Source organism: Populus euphratica, unplaced genomic scaffold, assembly GCF_000495115.2.
Source record: "Populus euphratica unplaced genomic scaffold, PopEup_1.0 scaffold29.1, whole genome shotgun sequence".
In the NCBI taxonomy this organism is placed as follows: domain Eukaryota; kingdom Viridiplantae; phylum Streptophyta; class Magnoliopsida; order Malpighiales; family Salicaceae; genus Populus; species Populus euphratica.
The window spans coordinates 1,338,055-1,356,121 of NW_011499888.1; the positions used below are offsets into that span (position 1 = coordinate 1,338,055).

Genomic DNA, 18,067 nt, shown 5'->3' on the forward strand with positions numbered 1-18,067 from the left:
AAACTATCTGAAGAAAAGAAATCCCTGGAAGTTGAGTCATTTTTACAACACTAGTTTGATAGTTATTTTTTAAAATATTTTTTACTTAAAAATAAATTTTAAAAAATATTTTTATCATGGATATATTAAATCAATTTAAATATATTTAAAAAAATTCAATTTTTTATAACCGCAAAAAAAAACTTATCGCAAGCCGGGTGGCTACTTCCCTCGTTTACCATGCTGGTAAATAGATAAAGAAATCTTCAAGGAAAACCACATGTAAGTGGATAGAGTCAAAGCAATATTTGATGACGAGGATCTCCAATAATACGAACAAACAAAGTTCAAATTAAGCTTCATTATGATTGAAAGCGAACCATCAACTTCCAATGCTAACAGGCAGTAAGGATTTGATTGAACAAATATCTGGCGGTGGCGGTTTTGCCACACCACTCATTTATAACGGGACACCTCAACAGTGTGAAAAGTGTGGCAAAATCACCACCCATATGAGGTGCTAACTGGGTTTTTTAAGCTTTAACTTGTGCAAATCGTGTAAGCAGCAGCATTCAACAGGACAAAAACTTGTGCATGGGAGACCAATTCTGCTGATCCGCTTGTCAAGGAAATGATTCTTGCTTGCACATCTTAAAGCATAACATACAATAACACCAATGAGTTGTCTGCTTTTTGAAATGGCTGTGTATGTATAATAAATAGGGGTAAAAAAAATTCTCTAATAAAAGAACAAGGAAGCAAAACTCATGCATGGAACGATCACTGCCCGTGTTGCTTTCAGGTTCCAAAAGTCTTTCTTTCGGCCCTAGTAGGTTTCTATTTTTCTCATGTACAAAAAATGAACACATGACAAGTAAATAACGTTTGCTGAATAAATCCTGTATGCTTCTGCTATCATTTCCTAAATGCGAAATCACGAGCACTGCCAATGTTAATTTCGTGTTGGGTACGGATGGAGCCAGGCCCTGGAGGCAATTGGATCGAGTTTGGATCTTGCATATGTGTGACTTGGTCCCTAACATCAAGACTTCCATGGTGTACAGACTCACTGAGTTCATAATCATGTACAGAATTTGCTTCAGTATCCCATTGATCATTGTTGTTGTGATTTGAAAACCTTGGAGAATTCGGGAAGCTATTAGGAGCAGTGCTGCTGCGGTGGTTACTCAAGAGATGAACTGGCGACATACCATGAGAGCGAGTTTGTGGTCTGCTTAACATCGGTGTGTGAGACTCAGAATTCTTGCCATGTTTACTTTGCTTTTTGGCTGTATGGTGCCAGTTTTTGAGGGCTGCTGCCACACGATCATTAAACACTGTTGGTCTCATGCTAGAACCCATCTGAGAGATCACCGGAAACAATGTCATTCACAAGATAACAAAATGTCTTACTGCTATAAGCTAGCCATTTTAATGACAATACTAACCTGGGTCACTAGAGCATAGAGAGGCAGAGTCACGTAACTGCAGACGATCTGTATGATGACCCTGAACATTCCCAGTTTACATCTTGTCAGCTATGCTTGAACCTTGTGAAATCAGTAAAAATTGATAAAAAAAAGTCCTAACTATACAGAAGGTTTTAACTAGGGGGTAATTTTTTCATGCCTTTCAATATGCTAACGAAACTCACCCCAATGTGATTCTGATGACAATAGCCTCAGTGTGAGCATGGTAGCAGGATTTTATTGAAAATTCATACTGAAAGAGAAGGAGCAATTAGTCAGGCAGAATGCAAGTGAAAAGTCCACACTTCTTAGGTTCTTAGTAAACTTTAGACAATGAATGCAATGTACTTAGCATTGGTTTGAATTGTCCACAAAGCTTCTTTTTTTCTTCTTTCAGGAAAAAAGGTGTTATAGGATACTTTGAAGTAAAACGTTTCCTAAATCATGCCGTAAATGTTAAAAAGAAAACGGTAGAATTGCTTACCACACTCCATATGAAGAAAGCAATCTGAAATGCGTTCTGCAATGAAGAAGGTTAAGACAACAAATAAGCATAAGCATAAACATAATCAGGAAGCATTAAGAATTAGATACCTAGATGTGTTTGAATACCTGAAAAAGAACTAGGTGAATGAGAAAGAGAACGAATCGTGGGCGTCCAAACCAGAATAGGTCATCGCCTGGCTGAACAACGGGAGCACCCCTGACCACTTCTCCTCTCTCTTGAATCCTTAGTCCCATTTGAGTTATGATCACTTGTAGCTTAGTTCCTATCGATAAAATTACCTGCAAAATTGCCAGTTAAATGTTATGACTTCCTGATGATCACAGAACTCGCAAGAGTAGGAAATTTATCGATCGATTATGATGTTAAAAGCAAAGGTTTTGGATGATATTTGTACTCACAACTAAAGGAATGAATGGTAACCAAAGATGAGAGTTCCATCCTGTCATGAGTAACGAAAAAATTCTTAGCCCTTCAACAAAATAACTTTTGGTACCTTATACCATCTGGGAACCAGTGCCAGAATAGTGTGCTTACCATGTGTATCGGTCAGCAGGAGCAACACTGCAATGAACCATATAATTGGACTGCATACACAAAGTAAGGTTAGGATTCTAAAATAAACCATCAACCCGGGTAATTTACTGCTTCAAATGCTTGTAAGAACAGACCTGATCCCCACCACAACTTTAAAATCCTCATCAAGTGATCTGCTGATGTACTTTTGGAAGTCAAATCTTGCTTCGCTTCCAGGGGCCAAATGTGCCTGAAAGAAAATACCATAACATTGTAACTCCGATAACGAGAATACCTTGTCAGAGTAAAGATTGCGTAGTTTAAGACTTCAAGTATATATGCTTGGCAACTCACCGTGATAAATCCGTGTCTCAATGTCATGTAATCAACCTTAGTTACTGATCCAAGAAACTGTCTGAAGAAACACACCTGGTATAGGGGCAACAAAAAAAAAAAAAAGAGTTTCATATAAAAAATGAACTCCGGTGTCCTGAAAAGTATAGGATACAATGAATTAAAATACTAATCATATCTCATTCCTGTAGTGAAACCCTGATCTACCGTATCTTGAGTTCAATACAGAATATGCAGTGTTTCGGTGATGTTATCTTCATAGCCCACTTTGTTATTTCATAAAGGCAAATTCTTTAAGAATAATCCACATTCAGTACTTACAATCCAAAGGAGAACTGGTGACTTGCTCCATAGTTGCATATGCCTCCTTCCAAATGACGTGTCTCTTGCAAACCTAAACCTCTCCGGATCTGCATTCCATAAAGTGATTTAAGTATGGATGCCTAAAATAGAAATGGTTGCCACTGACTGCTAGTTCATTGAAAGTAGCTTCCATCCTTGTAAGTGTCATTTTGCATCTTTAATGAAATTGTAGGCAACAAATTATGATTTGATAATTGATCATTAAGCCAAGCTTTGACGAAAAACTTACCATTATGGTATTGGTACTCAAGTGTCTTTGTTTCATCCTCCCATGTCTTCCACTTCCTCATCTGCATTCCAAGAAGCATTGAAGAGATCGATCCGTCAGAAAAGGGAAAGCAATTGAGCATATGAGAAGGAAGTGAATAAATGTTAGTATTACAGTACCTTGGTTCTGCCTAGGAAATAGGTAATTATGCAGTAGAGCACATGTACAATTGCTAATATAAAGATGAAAATATGGAGCTGGTGGATTCCATATGATGATACGAGGGCCACTTTACCCTGAAACATATGCAAGAATCAATGTTAAAAACCAGCTGCTCAAAAAATAGAGCTCGAGAGAACATTTTCTGGACTTACTTTCACCAATCCTAGCAAATTTATGCAATTAAGAATTGGTAGTCAAAGAATATGCTGATCTTATGATTACCTCGCCACATGTGTCATATTTTGAAGCTAAAAAACGTCTATGACTTTCTCCAGAATCCAAGAACTGAAGGAGCCTTCGACGATTGTCTTTAGAATCTGATGACTTTTCCGCTTTTGCTTTCTCCTGGTTACCATCGCAAGGATGCCAAGTGGCAGCAACACTTTTTGGAATGCAGATATCAGAGATTGGTCCTTGTAATATTGTTAGGAACAAAGATATGAATCCCATAAGCATGAGCTCTACAAAAAAGCATGTCAGAACAGAAAGGGTCAGTTACCTTGTTTTCTGATTAAAAAATAAACAATCGACTTTAAAAACTGGCAAGAGCTTCTCAGACTAAAAATGGGTTACCTGCTTTAACTTTTTCAAGAGCTTCAACTAAAGCTATCTTGTGTTTTTTCTTCAACCACTGTAAAAGAAGTACAAAAAACCATCAGGCTAAGCAACATAAATAGCCATTAAAAATTATACTCGTTCAATTATATATGGGGACCGGCGGAACTTTAGTTCAATCTTCGGAACTGCTATAACTCATTTTCCGTGAAAATAAAAGAGGGGAAAAAACACTTCAAAATATACAAAACATGCTTGCATACTTTCAAGATTAACCAAGGTCTGAATTTCCTAACATGGTGCATATCATCTACCTAGCTAAACCATTCAAAGAAGGCATGGACATACCTTTTCCACAACATGAATTAGATGTTCAATAACGATTGAAATGGCAACCAAAACGAAGCAGACCACAGCAACAGCCCATGTTGGCGTCTCCTCAAGAGACACTGCTTTGTTTGTAGAAGACATCCTAGCTAGTATTACTAGTAACTTTTTCTAGTCCCTTCTACCAGAACAACGGAACCACCCTCCAAAAACTCACCAAGATCGAAACAGAATAGAAAAGACTGGATAGGGGTTGATTCTATGAGCAATAAGTAGCAAGCTCGGCACAAAATTATGCAGAGCTCTATGGTACGTTGTTCTCTGCGTATATTTTTCTTTTCTTTGTTGTGTGTTTAGAGAAGGAAAGGCTTCGCCTCTTGTTTTATACAAGTTTTGAAGGGGGGCTAAATGGATACCAAAACGGGAAGTTCAACTTTGACTGGCCCGCAGAGAGAGAGAGAGAGACTGCAATATATCCAATGTTCGGAAAAAGTACAAAACAACGCGCAGGCAAAGGCCAAAAAATAAACAAGTTGATGAAGAAAAGTCTCTCCAATGATATTTATAAATTGAAGGATTCCTCCTCGTATGCTGGCTTGGTCACCTTCTAATGAGTTCTTGGCCTGTCTTTGACTTGGCAAGTGACAAGTGCATTCTAACCTTAGAAATCAACATGTTTTTTTATTTATTAAAATATTTCGAAGCACATAGAGTTCTACTTTTATTTTTATTTTTCTCTTTGAAAAAGATTTAAGTATTTGTTTAGCATTACCATGCTGTGAAGTCTTTTATTCAAGACATAATGTCTACGTAGCATGCTTCGCCAAGAGCTTCTGGTTTTTTTTATATTAATGCTGGGTCTGAAAAAACATATTTTTAATTAAATATTACTTTAGACTACAAGGAAGTAAAACCAGAGATATTATAAGATCTTAGCTCACTGGATAATTATTCTGAATTGATTAAAATTTAACGGTGATGGCCAATTATATCTAGCAGTCATCTAACCAGTGATTTCACTTCGATGTCAAGATCTTTGATTGAAAACGACACGTGTTAACAACTTATTTACTATTTACGAGATCAAATTACTTTGACTTTGTTGGATGGATTTATTTCTTTAACCATCGACGAGTGTGTGTGTGTATATATATATTCACTGTCAGACCCTTGAAGGGGTGAAGTGGAGGAGAAAAACCATCCATGGCGGGGCTAGCTGGACGGGGGGTTGTTTGGCTGCATTTCTTTTAATCAGTCTTAAAACAAAGTAATAGCTTGAAAAATAAAGTGCACGTGCATTTCCCTGATCTCGATGTGGATATATGTATATATATGCCTTCAATATATCCGATTAATAGAAAAATAAATTTAGTTTGAATATTTAAAAATAAATGAGAATATTTAAATAATTATGTGGAGCTCATGGGATTAGCATAGTATTTCTTAATCTCATAAGGTTTTGGAAAGTTGGTTCAAGAGATGAATAATTATATTGTCCCCTACTGAATCCCCAGCTAGCACGAACCGTTGACTTTTCTTTCCTGGCTGGCTGATCAACTCTTGCAATAATAAGTTCTTATCATTGAAACAGTCATTAGCGACCGATCAGTGCATGTCCATTTAAAAATCAAAGGGACGTTGTTAGCATACCATGCGATAGCCTGTTGTTCTAATCCAAGACGACTCACGAATAATGTTTTAGATGGCCGTTAGCGCCGAGGAATCAATGAAGCCTAGGAAATTCTACTGCTTCTCGAGATAATATATAGTGACTTTGATGACAATTTTTAGCTAGGCCATGAAATGTACACATGCTAGTGATTCGTGCGAGTCCAAATCCGTGCCAAGACATTTTCAGTCTCTTCGAGATCCTCCCATTAAATTTTAACGTGTAAAAGAGAGCCGAAAGGCTTCCCAGATTGACTGCGAGGAATCAAGAATTGTCCAATAAGTTGCTGGTTTATATTGCAGTGAAAAATTACATGTAGACTAAGATTTTTCATGATTAATTCTCCCCGTTGTGTCTTTCACGGAGGCTTCGGATGAGATTATAGAGAGAAAATATCGAGCATTCCTTAGAAATTTCAAAGGCTATTGGATTAATGGGACCATTGAACTGGTGTGGATGAATAAGCCAAAAGTCCAAGAGAATCGATGGCCAAGAGAGAAATTTACGTGATTTTGCATGTTTTTTCTTTTAGCCGAAGTCCAAGAATATTAAATGCATTAAAGACGTCACTAAAGAAAACAATAAGGACCCAATCGAGAATTGGTTATAAGTTGGGGGCTTGTACGAAGCTAGCCCTTATCCACCCCGGTGAAGCAAGTGGGATATTCAGTTTGCTAAAGTGGTGGGTCCCTATGTAGTATTCTGGGTTCTTGGGTAGAAACTTAGATAGATACTAAATAGGTGATTTGTGATAGTATTTTGAATTAATTTTTTTCTAACGTAAAAAAATATTTTAATAATAATATCCTTTTAAAAGCAACAAGAAAAATTTGAAATTGAAATTCAGGTGATTCAATAAACTCTTAATTAATTTAATAATATGATTATATATATAAACATATGATAAAAAAACAACGATTAATCAGAAAAAATAAACGTAATTAATGAAAATAAAAAAAATGAGAATAATAACCCTCGTTCGTATTTGAAGCTCACAAGTAGTCAAGGGTGTTGTCCGTCCCTTTACATCCATGGGACCACAATTAATGGGTAAGTGTAAGTTTGTCATCTCTAATGCAAGTGGTTCTTATCATTAATGAGATCGAGCAGACTCTGTCTAGCCAGAAAGGTCGTGCATTAATCTATCCACTAGCCATTTCATCAAGTGGCGAAATTGAACTCCATGTTGATTTCATTGCAGTGATGATATATCTATAAATGGTCACCAAAAGTGTTGAATGGTTAGAGAAAATTTAGTTTTAGTTATCTTCCATTAGAAATCCAATCTTGGCCTCAAGAACTCCAGGTGTTGTTCATGTCTGAAAGGGCAAAAAAAAATGCTTTATGCAATATAAATCTCTGCAGAATTGGAGGGCTAAGCTCTGTTCAAGTTGTAGCGAGTAGTGACTTAACTCATGCATTCATGAGTTGAACTTGTGGTATATTAAACAATCTAGCCTGTCATTTTCCTGCTGTTCAGGACTTTCTGCCATGAACCAAGAATTTAAACCTAGCGAGCTAGTTATGGGACACCCCACTAGCCAGGGATATGATGAACCTTGACGGCCTTGTAACCAAGGAAGAGTTGACTAGTCCCACGTTAGCTGGGTTGGTTCAATGGATTGTCTTGTGAACCCAAAAACTTCATGATTCTTAGCGCTCGCATTGATTGGACGGCAGATATTTAAATAGATTTGCAAATTTAAGGAGCCAAGGGTGACCGGCTCTGAGTGATCAAACAAAGAATGTGGCTTTGTTATCGGCGTTCATGTCATCGGCAGAGCAATCTGTCTTGTCTAATTATTATCATAATAAATGATGCCAAATATTTAATTGACAGCACAACTCACGCAATATTAAAAGAGATATATATCCCATGAAAAAAAAAAAAGGAAAGAGAAGAAGAGGAAATATAATTAAGCGATAGTGTGATATTAGCATTTAACATACTATTCTTCTTAATCAAAATACATCGAATTTTTCAATCATTAAGCAGTGAAACGGAATAATAGTTAGTGGATAGCGGCATATATATATATATATTATAGCGATACGGCAATACAGCAATTTTCTTGAATAAATAAAATCTCTCTTTAAATGAGAAACGTAATGCTTATAGCATCCCATACGTCTAGTTTTGGGACTTTTCAAGCCTTTTCGGATGCCCGGTCACAGTTTGCCATGAACTGGAGTTTCCGACCTCTCTGCTCAAGCCACACGCCTATCTGAAATTATTGATAGCTAATAACTTGTGTTTTTTGTTTGTTAAATCTTAATTCCGTCTGAAATTACTGATATATTTCTTTTCAGTTTAAAAAATAAAATAAGTAGGAATATATTTTATCAATCTCATCCTGTTCTGAAAATTTCACTTGGAATGTTTTGATTCTGTTCCAGCCGAATAATATCTATTATTTCTATATATAATTTTATCATTTAATCCTTGATTTATTAGATATTATCCAACTCAAAATTTGTTGTAATTTATTAGAAATTAGAATTCATAATATATTTTTTATATGATACTACGCTTTTTAAAAAGAAAGCAAAACAACCTACCAGCATGAGGCAAACTCAATCTCCATTATGAAAATATTTAATAAGTTATCAGGTTTTTGTTCTATATAATTTGAGAAATGAGCTAAGGCAGCAGTAAAGTAAAACTAGTATGATGTTTGGAAAAGAAAGGTTAATCCATCTGCACACAAACAAAGCAACCAGGTGACCCTCTAGTCTTCTGATACACCGAAGAAAAAGAAGAGGAAAAAATCTGCAGAAATTTTGGCAGACGGGGCTGATAAAGATGTTCTGCCCTGCCCTGCCATCTCCATTTTTTTCAGAACCCAAACCAAAAGGAAACCATTACTCACCGAGTCACCGGAGAGCTTTTGCCAGCAGATATAGGCTCGCTTATACTGGGCGGAAAGCTTTTGCCGGCAGATATAGGCTCGCTTATATTGGGCCCAATGCCAAATTTGCCCATCTGTTTTTTTCTTTCGGCAAACTAGCCCACTTTCATTTTCTAGTCCGCCAGGAACAGGACAATATCGGCAAAAGTAATTTCTATACCAAGTAATAATTTAAAAAAATGATAAAATCTTAAAACCAAAACCAAACAATGAAAAAAATAATCAAACCAATTAAAAAATTGATTGGTTTAGTTTTATAAACCTGAGATAAAAAAACCAAATCAAATCATAAAAATAAGTTTGAACCGGTTTTTGTTCTAAAATAATTGAACTGGTCGATTTCAATATGGTTTTAATTTTTTTTAAATGATTGGGTTATTTTTTTTATAAAAATCAAACCGAATCGAATATTATCACTCCTAGTAATTGTAATTGCTAATCATGTATTATTATTTTTTTTAATTTGAGATTTCATAAACATTTTAGTTTGGTCGGAGATAGATAGATAAATGGAGTAGGTCCTGGTAAAATTATCTCGATGAAGAAAAATATTAGAGTTGTACATAACAAATTACAGTATTAATTATTGTCATTACCATTATTAACTAACACTGGATAACAAAACTAAAGAATATTTGATTGTACATGTGTAACGAATATCCTACGCATTTGATCCCAATAAAAATAGTTAGCCTAAATATTTATTAGTGAGATGTATTAATCATGTAATTATCACTAAAAGTTTGTAACCTACGGAAGCCAAATGGTTTTTTAATTGCCAACTAATAGCTGAAAGGTTCTGGTCTAGCTGTGAGAGGGGCTTGTTCCTTTCCTCCGCACCTGAGTTCGAACCTTACCATGCACGCATGTCACCCCCGCGGTGCCTTACCTTTTCACTGGGCTTGCAGGATGTTCAGTGGACCGTGAGGATTAGTCGTGGTGCGTGTAAGCTGACCCGGACACCCCACGTAAATAAAAAAAAATAAAAAAAAATAGCTGTACTACTTACTTCCTTAGTGATAAATTTAGAATTAAAGCATAAGATTACGTAACCTCCGAATCTTGATAAATCATAGACAAAAATAGAGAGTGAGACGTCCAGATGATAAAGAAGAGCTTGGAGGAAATGTTTTATCGTATAAATACCCCAGGTATAATTTTCCCACCAAGCATACTAGCACAAGCCCCTACCAAGCGTTTGGTATTTGTACGTATATTTGTTCTTCTCTGATATATCAACACAGGTTCTTGCAATGGTGAACAGAAAGCCTACCATGGGTCGCCAAAGGATTAAGATTGAAAAAATAGCCAAGAAAAGTCATCTGCAAGTCACCTTCTCTAAGCGACGAGCCGGTCTTTTCAAGAAGGCTAGTGAACTTAGCACGCTTTGTGGAGTTGACATAGCAATGATAGTTTTCTCCCCAGCTCAAAAGGCCTTTTCCTTTGGCCACCCCAGTGTTGATTCCATGATGCTTCGGTTTCTCACCGGAAGCCCTCCTCCTCCAAGTTCTGGCCTGCACCAGCTCATTGAAACGCGTCGAGATGCTAATGTCCATGAGCAAAATATGCAGTTAACTCAGACTCTTAATCAACTAGAGGCCGAAAAAAAGAAAGGAGAAGTACTCGACCAGATGAGGAAAGTCGATAGAAGCCAATGTTGCTGGGAAGCTCCTATTGAAGAGCTTGAATTGCACGAGCTTGAACAGTTGAGAGGTGCTTTGGAGGAGCTAAAGAAGACCGTAGCAAAACAAGTGAACAATATTTTGATCCAGTCCACCAGTTCTTTGCCCTTTTTGGCAGTAAATGGTGTTGGAGAAGTTGGAAATCTTGAGACCAAACTGGAGATTGATAATGCTTCGGCTGCTCTTCATTTCAACAATTTTGGTTATGCACAGAAGATTTGTTGAGCCATATTCATATCCCTCAAGGGCGGCGCCTGAGCCTTGAAGATCTCTTATTTCCCCTTAATTCTACCATTGACTAATGTCTCGTTAGCAATTCTGTGTACAACCACCTCTGCGGATTTACACATTGCAACCACTTGATTATTTTAGAAACCGCGTTTGCTATTCCTGGTTTATATTTATCATTGGAAAATGACCTTCTAGTGTTGAGAGTTCTTGAGTGATTAATGTAACTTGGAAATCAGGAGATTATCATATATGGCCAGTTTAATTTCAAGATCAAGAAGATTTATGAATATAATTATAGCTTAGTAGGTGTAGTTGAACCCTTGACGAATCTGAACCTGCATGATGCAAAGGGGTTGAAAAGTAAAAGGAAGATACTGCTGTGGTCTTTGAAAATAAAGGCAAATCCATCTTTGTACATGAAAAAAAGAAACAACAAACAAGAAGAGCCTGTAAAAGGACTGTGAAAGGTGAACTTGAAACTTCCAAGATGTCCCATACACTGAAAAACAGCTGAATTGTCCCCACTTTAGAACACCAGATAACATACGCTGAAGATTTTTGAAGGATCATTGGAGCTTCAGCTAGTAAAGTCGGTCTCTGTTGTCCTCCCACCATCTCCACCTGTAAAGAAGGAAACCATAAGCATGACTTGGTGTTTTGCTTCATGATAGCGGTTGACTTTGTAAAAAACGGCCACGCACTACTAAACAGGGCCCTAGCAGAGGGATCTTCACTAGCCATCTTACCCTGGGCTTAACGGGGGCCTAATTGTAGCTTGAGAAAAAGAATGAAGTACAGCTGGACTTTTGCAAAATGAAAATTTGGTGCATCATCAAAAAAAAAAAAAAAAGAAAATTTGGTGAATGAAAATAGAAATTTCAATGTAAACTTTTGGTGATTAAATCAAACGCTCAAGTTTATCATTTCTACTAAGTTTTTTTATTTTATTCACAAAGAGATTTTTCTATTTTATTTTTTTCCCTTCAGTATATAATATTTAATTTTTGAAACTTCAACCTTGATAAGAGGGTGTTGAACGGGGTTTGCCAAAATCTCCATGATTTTCTGAGAAATCTCAAACCCTTGATCAGAATCTCATTACATGAATATTACCTTTAAATAAAACAAAAAATCCAAGGCATGGGTTAGTGAATATACACACACCTGATGGTTTTTTTTAATAAAAGAAATCCAAATCTTAATGATCACCAATAATTTATTTTATTATTATTATTATAAATAAAGGAGTTCTATCCGCGCCGTGTAGCCATTCAATGAACCTCCTAATAATAATTAAAAAAAATGGTTTGTTGTTTTCTTACCAGTAATAATCCCATCTGGGTCGGACTTTGGTCATCCGGTTTTCCCCGTACGGGTAAGCAGTCTCAGCCCTTCTTGTATTTTGGAAAGCACAGCATCCTATCGAGTAAATCCCAATCAGAAACACCAGCATCACAACGTTAAGAACTGAAAGCTTGTGCCAGCCCCTTCTAACATCTTCGAGAACTCCAGCTTTGCATGAATCACACTCATAGCACAGTAAAGTTGGGGCGTTATTCCACCTGTAGCAATCTGGGTCTTGGGCTACCGCTGTTGCCATGTTGTAGTTACATGAAGTTGGTGGCTTGCAACATCCAGACTGCACCAAAAATCATAAATATAATCAGTAAAAACTAGCCATAAGGCCAGAGTTCAAGAGAGAGCACGATTGATTAATTATACTGTACCTGTACGGGAGACATGTCTTTCTCAAGATAATCAAGAGGAGTCCAAGAGGCAAGTTTAGCACAGGTCTTGGAACCCAGTATGCAACTCCTAATGGTTCTCCAGTAATCAGGATCTTTAATTTTATTCCTCAACCATGGAGAATAATCTTCAATCCTATACTCCTTATAAACCCTACCAGGCACCTCCACACCACCACCTTGGCTAGTGACAACAAGGCCAAATATGGTCAAACCCACTAAGGCTGCAATGAGGAATAGCATGACTACCAAGTAAACCCAGAGTGCCCATGCTACACGGAAGCATGCACCGATGAAGCCAGCTAGTGAGATTATAAGGACAACGAAACCTACGACAAGAAGTGGGGTTTGAAGGAAACTTTCACAGGTTGTCCTACTCCGTGCCATCCATAACCCTCCACCAATTATTGGTATAGATGCCAAGAGAGTGAAAAGATTCAAGAAACCAATTACTGTGTTGCTAAACCTATACATCTCTATCTTCGGCTTCAAATCTCTATACGTTAGACCACAGTACTAAACCCAAACATCCGTTACTCTCTCCCTCTTTTGCTCTGTTTCTACTAGTATTCTCCCTCTCTCTTTATTGTGATGCTTCTTTTCTTGTTATATGGTGTCCTCTTCAGCTTTATTTTTTTTTTTCACTTTTTAATGGTGGCGTTGCTTTTCTTTAATTTATGTTCCTGCTGCAAGATTCAAGAATTCAAAATGCTTGTAAACTCTGCTCTATCTGCTTTTCTTGTATTAATGTATTCAAAAAATCTTTATCTGATGTATGTAGAATGACTTAATTATACCTCTTTTAGTCGGCAAGTAAACTTTGTTAAGCATTTAGATCGACTAATCTGCCCCGCAAGCACTTTGTGTTGGGATTCCTGATCTAAGTATTAAACTGGTTCCAAACAGCATCTTATTAAATTTTTAAAATTAATTTTTTATATTTTTATAAAGTTAATGTTAAAAATAATTTTTAAAAAATAAAAAATATATATTATTTTAATATATTTTCAAATAAAATATACTATAAAAAAATAATTTTTATCAGGAATATCAAAATAGGGCTGCTGATGACACGTAATTTTCAAAACATACGAAATTATTTTTCAACCAGTGGAAAACATCTCCCCCTTTTTTCTTCCTTGATAAAAATGCATGGTTGCTCTCCATTACTTTTACATGTACCAATGAGATGGAAAGTTCGTTCACGGTAAGAAATGACTCGAGTCTCTTTTATGTTACCAAGTATTCACTGAAAATATGGTAATGGCATCAATCCATAACGTAATTGACCAAGGCAAGCAAAGAATAGAAGGTATTTAGGTAATTACAAGCTTGTAGTACAGTGAGTTGCTTTTAGGGCATGGAGCCCTTCTTTAGCTCTCTTTTGAAGTCATGATCAGAACCAGAAGTATGTACGGGTGGTGGATGAAAGAATATATTGAAGCTGCTTCCTTATCTCCAAAAATCTTTTGTTTTAGTGCCTTGTTTGATTCTGTTTACGGCTCCACTAGACAATCTCATTTCTTAATGGCAAAGAATTTCCACCATGTTTCTTATCCATTGCTCAGCAATGACAAAAAATAACTAGGAAATGGTTGCATCAAAAGACCTGAAAACTTTTAGTGTTCATATTTTATTCTTAGCTGCATTGAGAGAAAGCAGAGGAAAGATAAATGAGGCTTTTCTGTCAATTCTCCTTTTAGTTTGTTTAATCAAATTGCCTCACTGCACCTTTAGAATTATCATACACAGCACAAACGTGTACTGATGCATATGCAGAGGGCAATTTGACCTTATTGCAATGCAAATACAAATGATGATTTGGACAGAGAAAATAAGAACACTCTATAATTTGCTAGTAACCTAGAGTCGAGGAAAGTCCGAAGACTAAAGTGCTGGCATGGGTTCATTTTTCAGAAATTGCCTAAATAGCAACAAAGCAAGTCGAGGCCGAGTCAAAGGCACTTCATGCCCTGCTCCCCTTACTGTCACATAGGTCAAGCCCTTGTAAACTTGGCTCCAGCCACCAACCTAAACAAACAATCCATGAAAAAGAACCATAGATACCACCAGAAAATTTTTAGATCTTACAGAATATATGAAATTTATATGTACAAAAACCATGACTTTATATTGCATATGCATATGGCTAACCTGTTGATGGTCATCATACCAAGCATACCAGCTTGTGTTGGTCTCAAGCTGTAGAGCATTAATGGAGTATCTGGTCGCAGTAAGTGGCAAAATTGCATCTGCGTCACCACTGTCGGTGGAACAAATATCAATTTGAGAAATATGGGCTCTTTTCTTTTTTACTAATTATGACAAGCCTGAATGCAAATTTTCAAAATGAACGACTTAAGATTTTCTTTTTTTAACATGCATGATCGTACCTGAAAACCCATATTCTAATACCAGCTGCTATAAGTTCTTTGACGATTGGCAACATGGATTTAGGAGAATCAATCCAATTGCTCCTAACAATAGAACTGCAAGTGACCCAAGGATGAGGAACCCTAGTGATGTTGGCGTGAAGAGCCTTTTGCACCTCTGGACGGTTCATGTATCTTTTTGTGTACATCACCAAACACTCGTCATTTCCTCTGAATTTCCATGGCTAAATCCCAACAAACAAAAGCCAGCAACTCATTAGACAAACAAATTCACACGTTGCACCCATAATTGGAAAATGTGAAAAGGGATTTTTTGAGTGATCCAAGAATATACCAGTGAATGCTTTAGATTGTGTCTAAGAGTTCTGATTACATTGCAAGGAGGGCTGTAAATGCTATAAGGATTGATATCTCCAAACTCTGAATATGCCCTCTCTAAAGCACCGTAACATTCATTCCGAGGGAACAAGAACGAATTATTTGGGCAGAACTTCTTTAAATCTTCATAAGTGGAATCGGATATCAATCCATGGTTCCACCAGAACTCGTGTGTGCCAGTGTTATCATGATAATCATCCAAGAGCGGATTGCCTAACTGCAAAATAAAAAACTAAGATTGCATGTCAAGATATTCTTGTACTAATTTTTTAATGCTGTTAAATGGAACCGATTGACATACCAAGAAACCTATAAAATTAATGACAGGATTCTTGACCCCCTTATTTCTCCGGGCTATAATCCGTGACAGCTCAGGAATGTAATGGCCTGCAAGTGGATTAACAAAATATTAATTAATGCAAGCAAATTAGTCAAACAGTAGGTGGTGATGAGCAATTAATATTTAACCTGCATAGCTTTCTCCAGCAATGTAAAAGGGCCTGTGCTTGTATCGAGGGAACCTCTCAAGCCAGTTAATCAGAAATGTGTAGGCATCTTTGGCTGCATTTTCATATTTCAGCAATAATAATCTAGTTAGGATAGGCGAACAAGCTTTTTGACAAATTATAACAGAATTATATATTTACTTGTACAGATACCTGTCCTCCCGTCACCAACCGTGTATACATCTGATGAAGTGTTTGAATAAGAAAATCCCACACCAGCAGGTGAATCAAGAAACAGCAAATTTGCCACTGCGACAGCCAAAACTCTGTAATTTTATCTATTTGTTTTTTTTTTTTTTTTGTAGCAACATCATGCTGATCAAAATATCACAGACACAGTACTTGCTCCAATATACATGAAACTATATGCAATTTAATACAGACGCCACCATTATTACAGGTCCCATCTAAATGTAAACGTGGCCTTGATCACTGGTTCTAATGAAAAACAATTAAACTGTTAATATCACCCATCAAGCCACTAACCATAGAGATTATTAGATGATTGTCTAGATCATGTTTACCTTTATTCCAAGCATATGGATTCAAATGGAGGGTCTCGCCATCGGGTCGGACCCTAAATGGGCCGACCTCCTCTGAAGCTCCATAGGCCACAGATGAGCAACCTGGCCCGCCATTGAGCCATAAAACTAGTGGCTTAGATCTGGGCTTGACAATCTTGGGGGCCTCATTCAACCAATAAAAGAGGGCCCTACCTTCCACTGGGTCTACAGTGATGTAGCCGGAGAATTGAGAGAAGCTCACATTCGGTGGTTGTCCTGGTAGCTTGATAATCCTATCCCTCCTCTGCTCTTCAAGGTGATCATGATTGGTGACTGCAGGAGTAGAAAGCAAGAGAGTAGCGAAATTCAAGACAGAGAAGAGAAAGCAAGAGGAGCTCTTGATGCGCATTGTGACAAGTGAAAATCAGGCTTTGCTTGTCTTGAATGTGTGGGTTCGGAGTCCTTAAAGAGTGTTTTATGTAGTTGTTATTAGTTTGTGATCCACTGACTTCAGCCCCTGCTTTAGGTTATCTAAGAGTATAATCAAAGCATTTATTTTGAAAAACTTTATAGGCTGCCAAGTCAGTTTATTATATATGCTATCATTTCTTGACTTCTTCCATGCATCATGCACTGTATATTGTACTTCCTTTTGTTGAATTGCATGCACAAATGGCGTGGGGGTCAATATTTTTCTTTTCTGTGTCGGTAATTGGTAGTTTGTACTCCTCAGGATTTTGGGGTGGGTAGAAAAATAGTAGTAGTTTTTTTAAAATATATATTTTTTTATAGATATATTGAAATAATATTTTTTTATTTTTTAAAATTTGTTTTTAATATTAGAGTATCGATTCAAAAACACTAAAAAAAATTAATTTAAAATAAAAAAAATTAATGAAAAACATGTTAAAACTTAATCATAAACACCTTCTTCATCATCAAAAGTTTTCTATATTTTTTTTAATCCAAAACCGTTGGCAATTTTATTCACCTTAAAAATACATTGAATGAATGTTCTTTTAGAGTGGGTTCCTTTCGAGTACTAAAAATAAAAGACTGGTAAACTATCTTAAATTTCGACGGGAGATATTATGAGACTGAGATTCAGGATGCCTTTGTAATGCCTTGAGAGGTAGAGTTTATGCAACAAGAGGGAGGGGATTCAAAACGAACGTGTTGTTCCACAGTTTTAGCCATGTTTTGGCTGCTACATGGGTGCCAAGCATGAGAATTATAATATTTGCAGTGAGCTGGATAAAGATCTGCCGCCCAGGTATAAGACCACGGACCACTTCCTTTGATGGCGTTGGTGGCATTGATGGCGCCTGTGCATTCTCCCATAAGCAACACCCACATGGGGCATGTGGTCCTGCTAGAGCACGCTGTTCCTCTTTGCCTCCAGGAATTCTGGACTTCTGGGTGTTACACTGTTTCCTGGATTGATAGATCATAAAACTAGCAGTACATCCGCCCTGCATTTCGTTGCTTTTGAGGCACGAGTCCATTATTATACATTCTAATTGACAGTGATGACTCTTTTGCTATGTTTTATG

General features: G+C 36.9%; 4 protein-coding genes across 5 annotated transcripts; 1 reads left to right on the top strand and 3 right to left on the bottom strand.

The window, feature by feature from the left end:
• Window positions 1-666: 666 nt before the first annotated feature.
• Window positions 667-4,961, bottom strand: LOC105130785 (MLO-like protein 6). 2 transcript variants are annotated; one of them, XM_011033455.1, is made up of 16 exons: window positions 4,520-4,961; window positions 4,190-4,247; window positions 3,839-4,077; window positions 3,574-3,690; window positions 3,416-3,476; window positions 3,145-3,233; window positions 2,824-2,898; window positions 2,625-2,719; window positions 2,491-2,540; window positions 2,355-2,395; window positions 2,061-2,234; window positions 1,933-1,968; window positions 1,634-1,701; window positions 1,428-1,488; window positions 880-1,341; window positions 670-739 (listed from the first exon to the last, which is right to left on the bottom strand). In XM_011033455.1, exons 1-15 carry the CDS (start codon window positions 4,640-4,642, stop codon window positions 895-897), a joined length of 1,734 nt encoding a protein of 577 aa, XP_011031757.1. In that variant the 5' UTR covers window positions 4,643-4,961; the 3' UTR covers window positions 670-739; window positions 880-894. The 2 variants fall into 2 exon arrangements, with proteins under 2 accessions (XP_011031756.1, XP_011031757.1); XM_011033454.1 differs by having other exon boundaries at window positions 667-1,341; window positions 4,520-4,959.
• Window positions 4,962-10,100: 5,139 nt separating this feature from the next.
• On the top strand, window positions 10,101-11,407 carry LOC105130793 (agamous-like MADS-box protein AGL62). Its single transcript, XM_011033463.1, has one exon. It carries the CDS (start codon window positions 10,330-10,332, stop codon window positions 10,981-10,983), a length of 654 nt encoding a protein of 217 aa, XP_011031765.1. The 5' UTR covers window positions 10,101-10,329; the 3' UTR covers window positions 10,984-11,407.
• Window positions 11,351-13,367, bottom strand: LOC105130792 (tetraspanin-6-like). The gene is made up of 3 exons (XM_011033461.1): window positions 12,717-13,367; window positions 12,312-12,628; window positions 11,351-11,610 (listed from the first exon to the last, which is right to left on the bottom strand). Exons 1-3 carry the CDS (start codon window positions 13,206-13,208, stop codon window positions 11,571-11,573), a joined length of 849 nt encoding a protein of 282 aa, XP_011031763.1. The 5' UTR covers window positions 13,209-13,367; the 3' UTR covers window positions 11,351-11,570.
• A 962-nt stretch (window positions 13,368-14,329) lies between these two features.
• On the bottom strand, window positions 14,330-17,275 carry LOC105130794 (serine carboxypeptidase-like 27). Its single transcript, XM_011033464.1, has 8 exons — window positions 16,536-17,275; window positions 16,165-16,260; window positions 15,974-16,066; window positions 15,807-15,892; window positions 15,462-15,722; window positions 15,128-15,351; window positions 14,889-14,997; window positions 14,330-14,765 (listed from the first exon to the last, which is right to left on the bottom strand). Exons 1-8 carry the CDS (start codon window positions 16,921-16,923, stop codon window positions 14,622-14,624), a joined length of 1,401 nt encoding a protein of 466 aa, XP_011031766.1. The 5' UTR covers window positions 16,924-17,275; the 3' UTR covers window positions 14,330-14,621.
• Window positions 17,276-18,067: the final 792 nt, after the last annotated feature.

What these genes read in the sequence shown, in the direction of transcription:
- LOC105130792 (XM_011033461.1), bottom strand. Translation starts at nt 13,208, where the DNA reads ATGTATAGGTTTAGCAACACAGTAATTGGTTTCTTGAATCTTTTCACT. An exon ending in AAGACATGTCTCCCGTACAG is followed by an intron (nt 12,629 to 12,716) that starts GTACAGTATAAT and finishes TTTTTGGTGCAG; the next exon opens with TCTGGATGTTGCAAGCCACC. An exon ending in CCCAGATGGGATTATTACTG is followed by an intron (nt 11,611 to 12,311) that starts GTAAGAAAACAA and finishes CCTTCTTTACAG; the next exon opens with GTGGAGATGGTGGGAGGACA.
- LOC105130793 (XM_011033463.1), top strand. Translation starts at nt 10,330, where the DNA reads ATGGTGAACAGAAAGCCTACCATGGGTCGCCAAAGGATTAAGATTGAA.
- LOC105130794 (XM_011033464.1), bottom strand. Translation starts at nt 16,923, where the DNA reads ATGCGCATCAAGAGCTCCTCTTGCTTTCTCTTCTCTGTCTTGAATTTC. An exon ending in TCCATATGCTTGGAATAAAG is followed by an intron (nt 16,261 to 16,535) that starts GTAAACATGATC and finishes TGGCTGTCGCAG; the next exon opens with TGGCAAATTTGCTGTTTCTT. An exon ending in ACAATCTAAAGCATTCACTG is followed by an intron (nt 15,352 to 15,461) that starts GTATATTCTTGG and finishes GTTGGGATTTAG; the next exon opens with CCATGGAAATTCAGAGGAAA.
- LOC105130785 (XM_011033454.1), bottom strand. Translation starts at nt 4,642, where the DNA reads ATGTCTTCTACAAACAAAGCAGTGTCTCTTGAGGAGACGCCAACATGG. An exon ending in CTTTCTTCATATGGAGTGTG is followed by an intron (nt 1,702 to 1,932) that starts GTAAGCAATTCT and finishes CTTCTCTTTCAG; the next exon opens with TATGAATTTTCAATAAAATC. An exon ending in GTCATCAGAATCACATTGGG is followed by an intron (nt 1,489 to 1,633) that starts GTGAGTTTCGTT and finishes GGGAATGTTCAG; the next exon opens with GGTCATCATACAGATCGTCT.